This window comes from Tubulanus polymorphus, chromosome 8 (assembly GCF_964204645.1).
Source record: "Tubulanus polymorphus chromosome 8, tnTubPoly1.2, whole genome shotgun sequence".
Lineage (NCBI taxonomy): Eukaryota > Metazoa > Nemertea > Palaeonemertea > Tubulaniformes > Tubulanidae > Tubulanus > Tubulanus polymorphus.
Genome location: NC_134032.1, coordinates 9528052 through 9545665, shown reverse-complemented (window position 1 = coordinate 9545665; position 17614 = coordinate 9528052). Strand labels below are relative to the sequence as shown.

At 37.2% G+C, this 17614-nt stretch overlaps 1 protein-coding gene across 1 annotated transcript; it reads right to left on the bottom strand.

Annotated features, from left to right (window-relative positions):
• Positions 1 to 571: 571 nt before the first annotated feature.
• On the bottom strand, positions 572 to 17434 carry LOC141909736 (sorting nexin-17-like). Its single transcript, XM_074800332.1, has 16 exons — positions 17273 to 17434; positions 13818 to 13892; positions 12897 to 13017; positions 12694 to 12758; positions 11895 to 12005; positions 10578 to 10668; positions 10375 to 10465; positions 10068 to 10137; positions 9715 to 9807; positions 9111 to 9251; positions 8662 to 8724; positions 7880 to 8002; positions 7719 to 7796; positions 7086 to 7166; positions 4472 to 4525; positions 572 to 4007 (listed from the first exon to the last, which is right to left on the bottom strand). Exons 1-16 carry the CDS (start codon positions 17330 to 17332, stop codon positions 3900 to 3902), a joined length of 1425 nt encoding a protein of 474 aa, XP_074656433.1. The 5' UTR covers positions 17333 to 17434; the 3' UTR covers positions 572 to 3899.
• Positions 17435 to 17614: the final 180 nt, after the last annotated feature.

The window sequence follows — 17614 nt, the reverse complement described above, 5'->3', positions numbered from 1 at the left end:
CATTTTACAACCTGTTAACTATGAGATATTTACAATGATTCATTGTACAACTATTTTCGTACCATAGAGCACGCAAGAATCAATATCAATAGGCAAGTTCGAACCAAGGTTACCCACTCCAGAATTAACAGAATATATGTATTGTAATTCTGGTTCCATCTCGTAGATGGCGTATGTGTGTAAATCGCACTTAGCATGAATAAAGTGGGATCGTAAAATACCTTTAGTTCCGGGAAATTCTGATAGATGGCGTCGTTGTCCATCGTTTATTTGGTATAGATAACCTCGATTTCATTTGATTATCAGAACGATTATTACAGGCTCTCACTAATTAACTAATTTGGTAAAATAAGCCCGGAAGCTCGGTAACATTAAACAGCATCGATCGGGATGAATCGGTCAATGGCAGCTGGGTAACATCTCATGGGAATGCATCCTCAGGACCAGTCTGGATGACGCATCATGTGGGAATACGTGCATTTCCGTGATGTGTGAATTAAGAACATCAGAAAACTCTTGAGAATATTCATTATTTTACAAATAATATATATATATATATATATATCTTTATTGATCTATTGGAAAGTGAATGAGCAAAGAATTTACATAGAGGACGGTATTATCATTCCACCACACTTTTTACTCTGCCGCCGTTCAGATTTCCAAAAATAGAAATGTAATGCATGTACACAATTCTTATCATCGTTTTTTTTTACTCTGCTTAGCTTGTTTTAGACAGAAAATATGAATACGTCTTGATACTTTGCTAAAGTGCTACTGCGGGATGTTGGGATACCAATTGTGGCAAGCGAGGATCCACCAGGTGTGCTAGTGTGCAGTAGGACATCATCTACTGCGGTCACAGAGGATTCGATATTGCAAGTGAGGATCCACCAGGTGTCGCTAAAGTACATAAGGACATCCACTATTGTGGAAATAGAGGATTCCAATTGCGGCAAGTGAAGATCCACCAGGTGAGCTAATGTACAGTAGGACATCAACTACTGTAGCAATAGAGGATTCCACTTGTGGCAAGTGAGGATCGACTGGACGCAACAGTAGAACGATATGAGACACCATCTAACAGATGAGCCAGTCGTTTCCCACTCAAATGAATAAAATCTTACTTTATACTATCCATAAGTCAATGTAAATTTCCAAAATTCGAATTATGACGTGCTTCTGAAATCCTGACACAGTAATTAGCAAAATAGGTATTCATACTAAGTATAACCAACAGGAACCGTCTATAACACCACCGTTATATCTAGCCAATATAATTGCTATACTAAAGGAGCATTTTCATGTTTATCATAGATATTAATGCAATATGAAAAAATATTAATTAAAGAAATGATTCATGAATATCAATCGTGATGAGAATAATTAGCATAATTATCAACCAGTAAGTATTAAGAAAATGGAAGAGTTTTAAGTTTTATTTCATGAATATAATGAAAAAAATATAGTTGGACAAACATCTATTCTCGTGACACTTCCCAAAATTTGCAGGGGAGCCGGAGGGATTAGTTGAAGTAAATTCAAATTTCAACCGCACATCAACCACCGCTTCCAAATCAGACAATTATGGGAAGTGTAAAAAATCCCGTATTGATCGGGATTCGAACCTGATCACGTCCATATTCTACGAATGATAAGCACCGATCTCCCCAATTAGGGATGAATAGCATTCCTAATTAGGATATAGTTAGCACTTAGAACCTATGAGATTATACATAAGGTCGCCATTATACTACGAATGGCATTAGTTTTACAAATTGACCAATCGCAAGCCAACTAGTATGTCTATCCAATCAGCATCCGTCTCACAAATCATGCAATGCAAAAACGAGTATAAACATTCATAAAATACCCAATCATCATCTGACCTACGAATGCATTCAAAATACTCAACCGATCACAATGCGCAATGAACTGGCCAATCACAACAAAAAACCGAATCAATGCCCGCTACAAAACATTATTACTTTTCTAGACAGATTTAACAAAAATTGAACAAAAGACGACTTGTTTTACTCTGAATTTAGCTTTTGACAGCTAAACAAAAACTAATGTTCTCTTAGTACACAACCTCTACACTGCCTAAATTGCATAATTTTCAACGGAATATCTACAGCACATGCCTGTCCCGTAAGGCTCCAGAATCAAACCCTCAGTATCCTAAGTTGTGTATAAGGATACAGCTTCGATTTTGGACCCTAACTACATTTGATAAACCCTGCGATCTACGGCACCATCTGTGCAGTTGTGAATTTGATTTCAACCCCAGGGCTTAAATTCAAGTTCATTTCATTTCAAATCTCATAACTGTGGAAATGGACCCTGTTCGATAGCTCAAAACTACTTCAGTCTACTATTCTTAAAGAGTCCAATTCAATTGACAACTCCGGCCCAAATTCCGTATTTAGGCTAAAATAAAATGATCCCTTGTTTTCATAATTGGCCACACACTTTTGTAAACTGCAAGACGATTTGTAATCAGTTCATTTCCATGGCTTCCGAGTCGGTTATGGTAAGCTCGATTTGAATAAAGTAATGCACGAAGTAGCAACTTTTAATCTAAGCAGAATGAGAAACAATGTATCAATTTTTTTAGCCTAATCACACTGTTTTCAACTCATGGAATTCAAACGAATCACTTCAAATTCACTACTGTGTAACTGGGTGCCGACATCTTTTGAAAATATACATACTGGTAGAATAATGAATACAGTTAAACACAGTCAGGTAGTAAAGCTACATAGCGACAATACTTTCAAACATACATATAAATGTACAATCGTTGCATAGATTGAAAATCTCGAAAAAAAATATCATCTTTTTCATCATACAAGAAAGTTATGTACATGAATGGGCCGCAGATATATGAAATTCATGCCGAGCTCAAAAGCTCGGAGATGGATAGTTCTTGAGTTCTTGCATGAACTCACAAAAGCCGAAAATTTGAAATTGTTCTGAGCCCACAGCACTAACCTAATGAGGCAAAATTATCCAAAATGATTTGAGTTCCACAGTTGCGAGTTAAAATATGACGCTGTGAGCTAGATTAGTTCATTTTCCATTATCTAAGCTCTTCAAGTAAAATTTCACCTCAACGCTGTGGAATTAAGTGCTGAAATTTTCCAGTCAGCCAACCGAGGTAAAATTTCCACCTTACATAAATCTCTAAGCTGGGTTCTCGGCACAAGTGTCATATTGTCAATGGCCTACTTAAGTAATTATGTGGTATGTCAAAAAAAGTTATAACACGCAAAACTCAATTAATTACTGGTAAGTAAAAAATGAATTTTGAGAATTATTCAGGTTATACATGTATGTATTGCTTCCTTCATATACAGAGGACCGAAAAACTCGGTTGGATTTATGCAGGCATCAATATGCAGCCTGGAACATCCTGCATGCCTTCAGACACTCAGCAGTCTTGACCCTGTAACTTCAGACTCAGTATGGTAGTGTGAAGTGTGGACGATCACTTTTTGAAAGTGCGCTGATAAAATATCTAGTGTCTCTCGTTTGTAGTTCCTTTTCAGGTACGTCCTGAACATGTGCGAAGCATTTTAAAAATGGATGTCTGAGAGGGCGTAGGGTACAGGCTAAGTGGGCTGCTGGATCCAGGCTGCACACTGATACTGGTACCTGTATAAAGTCGTTAAAATCATTTCTACCACATTACCGCGGATTCAATTCGACTTTAAATCCAAAATTTGATTTTAATTTCTTTCAACCAGAGTGTCCGAGTCCAATATTATTTACAAAATATCAACATGATTGAATTAAATGTTTTCTTTTAGAACGAATAATAATACAATGTTTATATATATCACACTTCTGTCCTTTAGCACCTCCTATTGAAACGAGTTTGAAACTGCCGATTGTCGTTACAGGTCGTCGTCGCCGATGGCGTCTTCGAACGCGTCGTTCTGCGACGGACCACGTAAATTCCCGACACCCGACGATGTTTTTATCGAAACGGCGGAAAACTTGTCCTGAAAAAAAAAAAGAATCAAAGATGAGAGCCTAGAGCGCTGGAGATTATTTGAAAATCACGAAAAACTCCACCCCAGTGTGTTGTTTAATGGGCATACCACTATAGAGGTCTACACCACAGTGCAATGTATCGTTTGTTACTGATATTTCACATAATTGATAGGTGCTGCCATCTTTCAATAGAGATAAAAACTTATTACTAATAACATCAATACAACCCGATGCGGCGTACTAGCCAAGTCGATCACCGATTTATTTACGCATCAACATATGGTGTAGACGCACTGAAAGGCTAACAGTTTACCCTTTCAAGTTAATAACTTGAAGCCTTGGAGGGTGCTCCAAGTTGAAACTTCGAAAATTATTCTCCCTTTCTTCTGTGTGACAGAAGATTTCCGAGCGACGAAAAAGAAAATGATGAGTACAGTCCAGTAGTTTCAAGACCAGTCCCCTTCAAACTGACCTGAATTTTCTTTACCGATTCGCGAGCTTTTTGGGCCGTGCTGCCATCTTCAGTCTGAAATGCAGAAAAATTTCCAAATGGGATCAAATAATGGGTTCTTTCATAAATACAAGCGTGTTGAATTAGTTTTTTTAATCTTTTCAGACTTTTTATCTTTTCAACTCCTATCAATGCAACCACGCATTGTAACAAACTGATTTACATTTGGATGTAACCAAAATTCAGAACTGAACAGATTTTTCTCAGAACAGCATAAATCTTATACGGAGTATCATATATAGCAATATTTTCTGGTTCCCGGGTGGATCCAATTATGACTGTAGTTAAGTTAGTGCGAACAATGATTGAAATATTGGTGCCTTTGTGCCATTTGTCAGGATATAACGTTTAAACTTTAACTTCAATAACGTCTACCTCATGAAGACTCTTAAGACTGTGTCAGTTAAGGAATGGAGCATAATAAATATATATTCTCCATTAATAAATAAGGATATTTTGGCTGGAAAATGGCCCTTTTCTGTTAATACTATGGTGGGAAGTCACCCATGGATTCCAATAGTTACGTGAATTCGACATTCCAATGTTTTTTCCAAGTGTATTTCATGGGTGATATTTCAATTTTCCCAAAAGGAAATGAACATATACCATCGTACAAGGAGGTTGACATTTTAGCGGTGACACTGTTCGATAGAGGTGATTTTCAAGAAAGATTGCTGTTGAAAGTTGCCCTTTGCAAATGCTACGTAAGATGTAAAATAATTTCCAAATTCGGAAATATAATTTCCGTAAGTTTTTCCCGATTTTTCGGTACTGTGACTCGGAAAAAAAACTAACAACAGATAAAGCAGAAATTATTCACAAATCAGGCCGAGTATATTTCCGACAGCATCGCAATAAATGCCTTATTCTACTTATCTACTTAAGCACATGCTACGTATTAAATGTACCTCGGTTATCAAGGGAAGTGTAAGACAATTAGTAACATGAGTGAAAACCATGAAAACCATGTGTACACATTTAGCATTTCAAAAAATTAAAAGCAACATAATACCTAGACACAACACAAGGGAAACAAGTACATAGGAGACACTTTTAAAATTAAATCTAAATCGACAAAATGTAATTCAATGATATAGCAAGCAATTGAATAAACCTAGTTCAGTTTTGGGTTATAATATGATCCCTAGATCAGTCATTCCTGGTAGTAAGGGGTTTAAAGGAGAAGCTTATCGAGGAGCGTTTGCATTACTTTCATATCCCAATTACAGTAGACTCCTCATAAATCGGTACTGTTTATCGGTACTTCAGTGGTTTCATAAGCAAGTTTTTATCCTCTACACTACAAAACTCAGTCACTAATTCTGTAATTGCCTAATTATATAACAATCTTGGTTCTAATTGTACTGATTTAGGCATAGTCTTAAGTACAACTTCTGATTGCCTATTTCTGAAAATTGAGGGAATCTGAATTCTGACATTTTGCTCAAATTAAAGGAGTTTATAGCACTTTCCAAAGCATTTTCCGTTTAGAAGGAGTTTTTAAGGAATCAAGGAGTCATAGCGACCCCTGCATAAGTTAAAACCAGAAAAATTAAGTGTCGTTGATAAAAAGCTGCATCAGAAAATGAGTTATCAAAAATAATAAATCACAACAGAATAAAAAGAAACGAAATAAAGAACTAACATGCGGAACCATTCACAAAATACGACTGCAAGTCTTTTGCTCCCCAACACACCATCTGTGCATCTTAAGAAAGCACAACGGTTTACCGTTTCGCATACCCTGAGTATTTTATGAATGAATCCTCCAACACCAAAACAATGAATTCAAACAACATTAAGACGTCGATAAACATACATACATCACCATTTGTCGCACTGACGGACGTAAATCTTACGCTCGCCGCATGGGGGCGCTTTCTTTGTAATCGACGTTGAAGCTGTTTTTTTGTGTTATAGTATTTTTTGTTTTAGGAGAAAAAAAGCAAAGCACAAACAGATGTATATAAAATTTCGTTCTGGGAAGCAATGATTCCATCAAAGAGTACACATTGGGCTAATTTCTGGACATGCCATTAAAGTAATCCATGCCCTTGGGATATGGGTTTTAATTCGGGCCCGGTTTTATTGACGTATCAAAAGTAATCCCAAATAAATCCCAAACGTGAAAACCAATTTGATAGACTGGTATTTGATACACTAGTATTCAAGGTATCCATACCCTCAGGATAACCCTTCATCCAGACCCAGTTTTATAGACTCGATATCAAAGTTATCCCTTAAGGATAAATCATTAACCTTGGTTTGATTTCAGATGGTTCATCAAATTTATCCCTAGGGATAATTCCTTAATCTGGGCCCAGAATACGAGATACGCCTGAAACCAAGGAATAAACACTGCAAGGCTTTTGAAGCGTTTTTCTGGCAATCGCATGCGCTAGCTCCAAAATGCAGCAGCCTGGCCCAGTCACACAATATCAATAATCATTTTACGGCAAAAAGTTAAATCTGAACCCAAAATTACGGATAATTCAACTAATAGTCACTGGATTTTTAATTGGATTTGATAAACGAACTTAATCGACGTGACACAGCTTCTCAAAATGAAACCTACCTCAGCACCAAATATATTGCTTGCACCATCACGCTTTAAGAAGTTTGTGCTTGCCGCAGATTTCTTGTTGCGATCTTGCGGCTGAAAATAATCAGTAAAAGCACGATTTATGATGACTTTATCATTCTTGATCACTTCAACTATTTGCTGAAATAGTAGAATTATGATTAGTAACAACATTTCAGAGTTACGTACTAATGGGTACTCTCTCATTCTGGACGACTGTAACAAATTTAGTAAAATTATGATGAGTTTCTAATGACTTTGGCAATCAGTAAAATTATGATTAGTTACTAATGACTTCAATGATTCAGTAAAATTACGATTACTTCAGTTACTAATGAGCGCGTTCTCATTCTTGATAACGATTTAGTAAAATCATGATTATTTACTAAACTTCAACAATCAGTAAAATTATGATTACCGTAGTTACGAATGAGCACTTTCTCATTGTCGATGACTTCAACGATTTAGCGAAGTTACGATTAGTTACTAGACTTCAACGATCAGTAAAATTATGATTAGTTACTACAACTGAAACACTGTTGTACATGATGAATATAAACATAAAAAATTATCATTGCTACATGCATTACTATCATTTTCGATTAAGTGAAATTATGATTGGCTTACCCGCTTCATGCGTTTTCCATGTTTCTTCATGAGCAGCTCGTCGACCATACCCTGTAGGCACATGCTCATCAAGATAGCCTGAAAAACCGAAAATGAACATTCATTCCAAAAGTTCTCGAATCCCAAAAATTAATGACAATTAAGTTTCCCATTTTTTGTACCTCCTCACTCGTGATTCGGATCCATTTTAACGTATCTTTAGCGATTAGATACTCGAAAGCGAGTTCCAACTGACCGGCGTTCGACAGGTGATCATCGCCGCTTCCATTCACAGAGTCCGGATACTAACAACACAGAAAAAACAATCAATACATGACATCGTTGAAATATATACCGAAGGTTTTTCTATCAACGAGGACTGCGTATAGTCGACTGTGGCAATTGAGGATTCCACTTGTGGCAAGGCTGGTGAGGATCCACCAGGTGCGCTAGCGTGCAGTAGGACATCGACTACTGTTGCAAAAAGGTTCTACTAGAGGCAAGTGAGGATCCACCAGGTGTGCTAGTGTGCAGTAGGGTACAAACTACTGTTATCAGAGGATTCCACTAGTGGCAAGCGAGGATCCACCAGATGTTGCTTGCGTACAGCAGGTCATCAACCCTTGTGACAATAAGGATTTCACATGTGGCAAGTGAGAATCCGCCAGGTGCGCTAGTGCACAGTAGGACATCAACTACTGCGACAGTGGAAAATTTTACTTGTGGCAAGTGAGGATCCATCATTTCAATAGAGTTATTCCTTTTTTCAAGTGGGCTTGAAATGTCTTGCTGTTAGGCATGCCATCTGGGATTAACAGGTACGAAGGGTTTCCATTGACGAGCGTCCAAAATGAATAAGGGCCAGGATTTCAGCTCTCCCCAATAGATAAGACCATTCACCATTTTTGATTCGTTAGATTGATTGTGGGAGCAAAATAACCAATGGAACCAAATTCTTTCATACCGTCGTGGTAATTCTCCAACAACGCATCCGTGTGACCTTGAAAAGACCTTCTTTTATTTGGTCCTACCAAAAAAATAAACATATATGTATTCATGATGACTGGATTAGTCCGTCTATAGATATTTTATCAAAGGGGAATTTATGGAGGCAGCCATATATCTATTTGGATGATTCAAAGCATTCACGGGGATATCATATTTGTGTGGATGGGTCTATATGGATAATTGAGATGACGTCAGTGATAATTGAAGGCAGGCATCTTTTCTGGAAGTGTATAAAGAGAGGTAATTTGATGACATCATAGGTGGTATTTGTGGAGGCAGCCATTTTTATCTAAGAGTTTTAGGGGTAATTCGATGATATCATAGGTGGGATTCAATAAGGTACTTTTCTGGCAGGGGTTCAGATTTACCAATCATATTTGATAAAGAATTTCGTATCAGACTTACATTTGCAGTTTGTACCCTAAATACGAGTTCTCTGTTTCCTGCGTAGATGACCACACGACAGTCGGGTTGAGGATAGTCCGTGTAACACGCTTTGAACTGTATGAACCCGTAGAATTTCAACGTACGAGCCAAACGCAAATACTAGAAATAAACAGTGGAATAGTAAAACGTGTAATAATAATAATACTTTATTTCCACAAGAAATTGTAACAAATTTTATATTTATAAAGGATGTTGCAATATCAGTGGTAGGTGCTCATTTAAAGCAAGGTCGCTTGTCGGGTATGAGACACCTATCCCTCACACGCATTCAAAACACCTATACTCATCAATCATGCACACATTCACACATTCAAATTTACAAAACTACAAATGGCGGGAAGGGGGAAAAATAATCCCCTAAGAAAAAAAATGAACAAATAAAAAGTTGCACACTTTGTTCGATTCCATCTGATGATCAATCCATCTGCTGATGGCTGTCGACAAAACATAGTGGCTTCTTTTTAAAAGATCTAAAAATCTTAAGATCATAAAACTTATATCTCATGTGTGCTGGTACCCAATTAATTGCAGATTCGCGTCAAAATTATTTCTCAATATTCACCTCTTTTTTGGAGCCTTTATTTTGAAGAGCCGCTAATTGTCGGTGTTGTTCTTTAGACGCTAAAACCCAACCACGTTCAATATCGTTCACAGCCTAGAAAATTAAGTGAATGAAATTTAATAGGCCTAACTATCGTTGGTACCTCGCAGGACTCAATCTTACGGTATGTTTTTAGTCTTCTGAATTACGATGGTATTTTTAAAGTCACGTATTAATATTATTATTACTTCTATACTCATAGTAACCTGTAAATAGTACACGTAATAACAATAGTAATAATAATAAAAATAACAATAATAATAACATTATAATATTATCATTATTAGTATTTCAAGTATTAGAAGATATTTTACCTGAACGTATAAAAGATTCATCGCTATTCTATTATCCATCAAATCATCTTCAATACTCGGATCCCAAATACTGAAATACCAAAATATGACAATTGACATTTCAAATCGAATCGCACAGTCATCTATAGACCCTTTCAGAAAAAGATAAATCCCATAAATCCCCCAATGATTGCTTCAATTTACGATCTTCCAGAAAAGATGGTTGCCTCCATAAATCCCCTATGACATCATCATGAAAGTGCCTTATAGACAATTCCAGAAAATGGATGGCATCCACCTATGACATCATCTATAGTATAATACGTACCATTTTCTCAATACAATCCTGTGAACTCCATCTTTCAGCGCGGCTTTCAATGAAATAAACGGCGACTCAAAATCTTGTAATTTACGTACGACTGAAAAATGACGAAAATAATTTCAAGCGATCGTTTTCGAGCGATTCCAATCCCCGAACCACCGGAGACGGACCCGAGCCACGACGTCACCCGATGCATGTCGAACACTTACTCGAATTGTCGCCGTTCGATTCTTTTCTGACTAAAAACAAACCGAAATAATAAACGAACTCGTCTCCCAACTCGATCTTCGACGCTACGCTCTGTTTCGAAAACAAAAAATAACGGCATTTAGATTGAGATTTAAGCTGCTGCAGTAAATTTACGTTTCAAAGAAGAAACAGAAACTTCGTATTATCATTCCCATCCTTATTATTATTATTATTATTATTATCATTATTACTATCATATAATCATAACTTTATCTCTATTATATTGTTTATATTTTTATTATTATATATGTAATTATCACTCAGTTTATTAATTCCTTTTTTCACACGGCAATCCACCTATCAGGCTCAGCCCCTAAGGCTCGGGGTTGTCGTTCTTATACATGTACCTATTCATCTTTGAAATTGTATCCAAAGAAATTATGTTTATTATCTTGTACATATTATAAGTAAATAAATCATTCAGCCTCCATTGATCCTCAATGACATTGAAGAATCTTCCCGCAGATAAGATAGCTTTTTTGGGGGACGGAATTCAGTTTCATGAAAAGTTGGAGTCGTTAAGTTTGAATTGTTGTCCTCATTAAGAACATATCCCCCCCCCGCATTTTGTTGACATTTTGGTAACAGGCATACCGCTCTAGTGCGTCTACCCGGTGTATCATTAGTTGCTAATATTTCACTATCTTTGACAGATGCTGCCATCTTTCAATAGAGATAAAAACTAATTACATGGATACACTGCAATGCAGTGTACTAGCTAAGCCCATCACTGATTTATACACGTAGCGAAAATTAGAGTTTAACTGTTTCGTGAAACTGGACCCTGGAAGCAAAATTTCCATTTTTCAAAACTCTCCAGGACTGACCCAAAAAAATCCCCTATATGACATAATCAAATACCCGTATAGACGCTTCTCTCAATAAATCCCCCTTTGATATCAGCAAATTAATTACCGCAATAACTCTTCGACCGAGGATACAAGGATAAATGCCCATATGACAACATCAGGTTGATGAGAATTTGACTATAACATTAAGTGAATTGATTTCTAATCATAGAATACGACAATCACTGAGATCATTAAGAATGATTTGATTTTTGTTCTATAGTTGGATTCAACGAACACCATGAGACCAGTGTTTTCAATAAGAGCCAGGTCCCAGGACCTGTCTGTCATTTCTAAAGGACCCACCTGTTTTTTCAAACCAGCTTTCGTTTCAGGGAGTGACATATTATGGGACCCTCCTGTTTTTCAAAGGGACCTGGCTTGTTAATTTCTTATCGAAAACACTGGAGACTGGGTATGTTTACGTACCTCTAGTACCGAGTCGGTCTGGTCGGTTGAGGTGATGCTGCACGTTATTTTATGTCCGTTCATAAGACACACGTCTAACGTCACCGGTTTCGGTTCGGCTTGCTGAGTTTCCTGAGATAAAAGAAAGTTCTATCCATTAATTCGCGAATTCAAAATCGTTCACCGCAAATTAGCGCAGTTTCTGACCAATATCAAGAAAGAGTCGAAACTAAACTAAATTCTTGATTTAACCGCTCGAATACTACTACAGTGGAACCTCGTTACAACGACCTCTGATATAACGCTTTATCGGTGAGGCCTATTACAAAACCTAAAACGTTGGCCCAAATAGGACAATTTTCAAAATGGATATAACGAAATATCGGTTATGTAAAGAATATATTTTCTGTTCCACGGAAACTTGATATAATGAGATTCCACTTAACCCTTTCAGTACTGACTAATTAATACCCTATAGTGCTGGAGATAATTTGAAAATTTAAAAAAATTCCACCCTAGTGTGTTGAATAACGGGAAACCACTATAGTGCGTCTACACTGCGGCGCAGTGTATCGTTAGTTGCTAGTATTTCACTATGTTTGACAGGTGCTGCCATCTTTCAAGAGAGATAATTACTAAATTACATCCGCATTGCGGTGTACTAGCAAAATCTATCACTGATTGATCCACCGCACTGCGGAGTAGACACACTGAAAGGGTTAAGTAACAATTCACATTTTCGATATCAACAATAATGTTAAGTTTCAAAGTTTTCATGAAACTGGATGCAAGGCTTCGGTAAAAAGAAAATTAACTCTACCTGTTGTGCGTTAAGTAGAAAGCCATTGAAAATATCCGAGTTCGAAATCAGAGGTTCCTGACTTACTGAAAAACGCGAGGAAAAAAGAAAATAAATTCCTTTTTTGAGAATATGTAGCCCAAGGAATAACATGTGTTGATTATTGCAGAATACGCCATTACATCACGGACATATTTTGGGACTTACTACATGTCTAAACTTACTGATTTGTATATAACGTTCTAAAAGACACCTTCGCTCTTCCAACTGAATCGATGTGAGCGACAATATTTTCTTCGGTGGAAATGGAGGCAGATCTAAACTTGAACTAAACGATTTTTTGATCTGAAAAGAAAATGTCATCTGTCAGCTGAAGTAACAAACAGTAGTTTCGCGACGAACTGCAGATCCTGGGCACGGACAGACCAAGGTCCCAACGGATCGGCCATTCCTAGATATAAGGGGCTTTCAAGGAAGTGCCCCCATCACTCACAACTCCCAACTGAACACTCCTCCTAAATAAGTGTACTGTCTATTTCGGTTTCATCCCTTAAACTACCCCGGTACCTAAACTCTGTTTTAAATTTGGTAACTACCTAATTGGGCGAAGAAAAAATCCTGGCACCATTTGTTCCGACTTAGATAGAGTTTACTGTACAACTACAGGCATTATCAATAATTTTCTATTTCTCAAAATTGAAGGGGTTTTGAAGGAGTTTCCAGCATTTTTTTCAAATTAAAGGAGTATCAAGCACCTTCAACAGGGTTTCCAGCAGTAAGGCCAGGACAAAAAGAAGTACTAAGAAGGACTTTTTCAGCAATTTCAGACCCAAAAGGAAGGACTCTGAAAAAGAAGTAGTTTCCAGCAAAATTAGGACCCAAGCTGGGCGAACATTCAACAATTTTTATCACCGAATCGCAGGCGTCTATTGGCGATCAAAAATCACCTGCGGTGGGCTGTAAGGAAGCATTTTGAATCAAAAGCATTTCCTGATTAGAAGTAGTTTTTAAGCGAGTTGCCTCAATAAAATCCCCACTTTCCCTATGACATCATCATCATCATCTTTAGGCCTAATATATTAGAGTTGAACTCGCTTATAACACTCTTTACATCATCAGTATCTAAATCATGATTGGCTCCTTACCTGTTCGTGAAAGTTGTGAAGTTGTTTATATCGCACAGCGCAGTGAAAAACACCATTCACATTGATATTAAACGCCTAAAATAAAACAGAATTAAAAATTGGCAGCGACTGCAAGTTTAGATGACCCTAGTCTAAATTGTTATGTACCAAATCTAACCATCCATAGGTAACCCTAATCCTTGATAACATTTATACCATCCAGTGGAAATGTGACCTCAAATGCAGTTTAGACCTAACATTTTTCAGTTGTTGAGAAAAAAGTTCATTCTTGTCGCTGTTCAGTTTTGAAATTTTTTCATGAAGTGAATATCATGCCGATGCAGCATTATTTGAGTTAACGTTATCATGCCACCTTCTATATTTAATATGATAAATCAACAAAATACCAATTAGGCCGAAACTATTCTAATAAGGTTTAGCATTAGGAATTGAGGTGGTTAGGATAGGGTAAGGGGCTCGATAGGTTTAGGGTTTGTTGTTTTAGGGCTAGGATTACAGTTTGAACATACAGTGGGGGTTCAGGGACAACTTCCCCAGGTCTATTGCCCCCTAGACAATTACCCCCCACTCCAATTACCCCCCCCCCACTATTAGAGACAGGGGGCAATCGTCAGGGGATAATTGTCCTGATACTACAGTGGGATGCAACGAGCCTCGGGTAGTCTAGTGGGAAGATCCCATGCGAGAAATACGCTGGCCAGAGTTCCAATACTGAATTTTGAGCTCAATTTTCTGTAACAGTATATATCCTTGAATTTTTGCCCATCATGGCATGTTAGTGCAGATATGTCATGTAAATAAACAAATCTTAAAACAAGTTATGTAATAATGTTCGGGCCATAATGTTTGTTAACTTCGACAATGGCAATATACACAGACGTCTCTTTTTTCTTAGCAATAATCGTGCCATAACTTTTGATTTAACAACTATACTAAGGCTATCGTTCATTCATCAACTGCGACTGCGCATATCGTTAAATTTTATTAACATTGCCAAAGTGGTCAATAACTTAATTATACTGTTGAGGCTAGTCAGTAACCTGTCTGTGGTTTAGTTTCACGATCGGATATTTTCACAAACCACAGTCAGGAATGGGAAGGTCATTTTTGTATGAAATCTTCGTCAGCCAATTTGACTGACGAGTAATTTGCCTGGCATTTCATTGTCTCTTAAGATATCTGTCTAATTTTTGTTGTAATCGACGCACAACAGATTCGTAGTTTGTCTGATACCTATAACACCTCACCTGACGATTTTAATCCATGTGCAAATCGGCCGTAAAGTGAGAGTAAATTTCCGTCCAGTCAACAGCTGCCATTTTGAAAATTACTGGAGGTGCTGGCACCTGTGGACTTAGGCCAGGACAACAGCACAAACTAACAAAGCGAAACGACGAAATTAAAAAAAATTAAGAAATCAACACTTATTCACATTTTTCTTTTACCAGAAATTTATTATTTCATTATTTGTTATGGAAAACATGAAGATTTGAAATAAAAGTTGGAAAACCATCAAAAATAAAAATTGTCGTTTCGTCTTGGAAGTTTTATATAAATCCTTGTAGGTCCCCTTGTCTTATCATGCCACATGTGCAATACAGAGAAATGGCGGCCAATGGCGAAATTTGTGGAGAAATTAGGCCTAATTAATTTCTCAAAATAATGTTGATTAATCACTCGAAACATACATAAAATTGGATTATTTCGAAAGGTACCTGTGTTAGTTTGTGAATTAAGCCATTAATTGTGGACTGAAGTGAATAGAAAGTATATTTTTGAAGTGTTACTTTTTTCAACCGTGTTTTGGTCCTTGTCAATGTCATCCCTAACATTGGTATAAGCCCATCCGATTATAAAAAGCTTACCACCAACGATTAGGTAACTAACTATGTTGAGGCCTTCTGTTAAAAAAGTGACGGTATTCACCTGATGATCTATACATTAGTAGCGAAAGCTTGTGCGTCTAATAAATAGTTAACCTATATAGTACTACTCATCTCGTTACTTAAGTTACGGTAGTAATAGTCAAGTAAGGAAGTAGGCCTTCTGTATCTGTATGTATAGTTGTTAGTTACCTAATCGTTGGTGGTAAGCTTTTATAATCGGATGGGCTTATACCAACGTTAGGGATGACAAGGGCCAAAACACGGTTGAAAAAAGTAACACTTCAAAAATATACTTTCTATCCACTTCAGTCCACAATTAATGGCTTATTTCACAAACTTACACAGGTACCTTTCGAAATAATCCAATTTTATGCATGTTTCGAGTGATTAATCAACATTATTTTGAGAAATTAATTAATTTCTCCACAAATTTCGCCATTGGCCGCCATTTCTCTGTATTGCACATGTGGCATGATAAGACAAGGGGACCTACAAGGATTTATATAAAACTTCCAAGACGAAACGACAATTTTTATTTTTGATGGTTTTGCAACCTATATTTCAAATCTTCGTGTTTTCCTTAATTAATATTTAAATAATAAATTCTGGTAAAAGAAAAATGTGAATAAGTGTTGATTTCTTAATATTTTTCAATTTCGTCGTTTCGCTTTGTTAGTTTGTGCTGTTGTCCTGGCCTCAGTCCACAGGTGCCAGCACCTCCAGTAATTTTCAAAATGGCAGCTGTTGACTCTACGGAGATTTACTCTCACTTTACGGCCGATTTGCACATGGATTAAGATCGTCAGGTGAGGTGTTATAGGTATCAGACAAACTACGAATCTGTTGTGCGTCGATTACAACAAAAATTAGACGGATATCTTAAGAGACAATGAAATGCCAGGCAAATTACTCGTCAGTCAAATTGGCTGACGAAGATTTCATACAAAAATGACCTTCCCATTCCTGACTGTGGTTTGTGAAAATATCCGATCGTGAAACTAAACCACAGACAGGTTACTGACTATATGTATAGTTGCTTGTAATCCTTAACAGGCTCAGTTGCAACGAAGTGGAGTGCGCAGAGGGTTTTACTGCTGCAACATGCGCTTGTTGATCATTAGCCGAAATTGATCAACATTGCTTGACTGGATGAGTTCCTCGTCCAGATGATTCCAGTCCAGGGCTGTTTGCACGAAAAATGACTGTCTATATTGCTGTCTTAGCAGTTGGGATGACGAAAGGTTTGCTATTGTTTCTTACTGAGCGATCTACAATGCTTGCAGCTGAATAGTCAACAAACTTTTTAGCTCTAACAGAACGTCGCCCTGGCCTAACTGGTGTCAGGAAGCTGGTAACGGGAATTGCCAGGACCATCCCTTCCACTACCCGGAACATAAAAGTGAGTCGGAGCTGTTTCCGTCGGTCCTCCAGGCTTGGTAGTTGTAGGTCATGGCCTGAGCCCTGGCTGTAACGTAGTCGCGTGTAAGTACGTAGTAAAGTAGTAGTAAAGAAAAGTTAGTTAAGTAAAACTAAAGTTAGTAGCTGTTAAGTCAATTTCAAGGGTCCTACCGTGAATGAATTTCCCGCCTCATCCAGTAATTCTTGCGTGTCGGGAATCGAAAAATGCATCTTTACCCTGACCCGCTCCAATCACGGCCAAACATTCAAAAAATAGATACTGATCAGTGTTTTCTTTTCCTTTTTTATAGATACACCCCGTCCGCCATTTTGAAATTTGTAGGTCATGTGACTAGTTGATATTTTCTCCGAAATTTATAAATATTTCTGCAAATTATTTCCTAGGGACTATCATTTGAAAATGACCATATCTTTGTAAAATGAGGTTTGATAATTTTGTAATTGAATATTCATCAATATTCTTAAACGGAAAAACTAAATTTGAGTATGTAA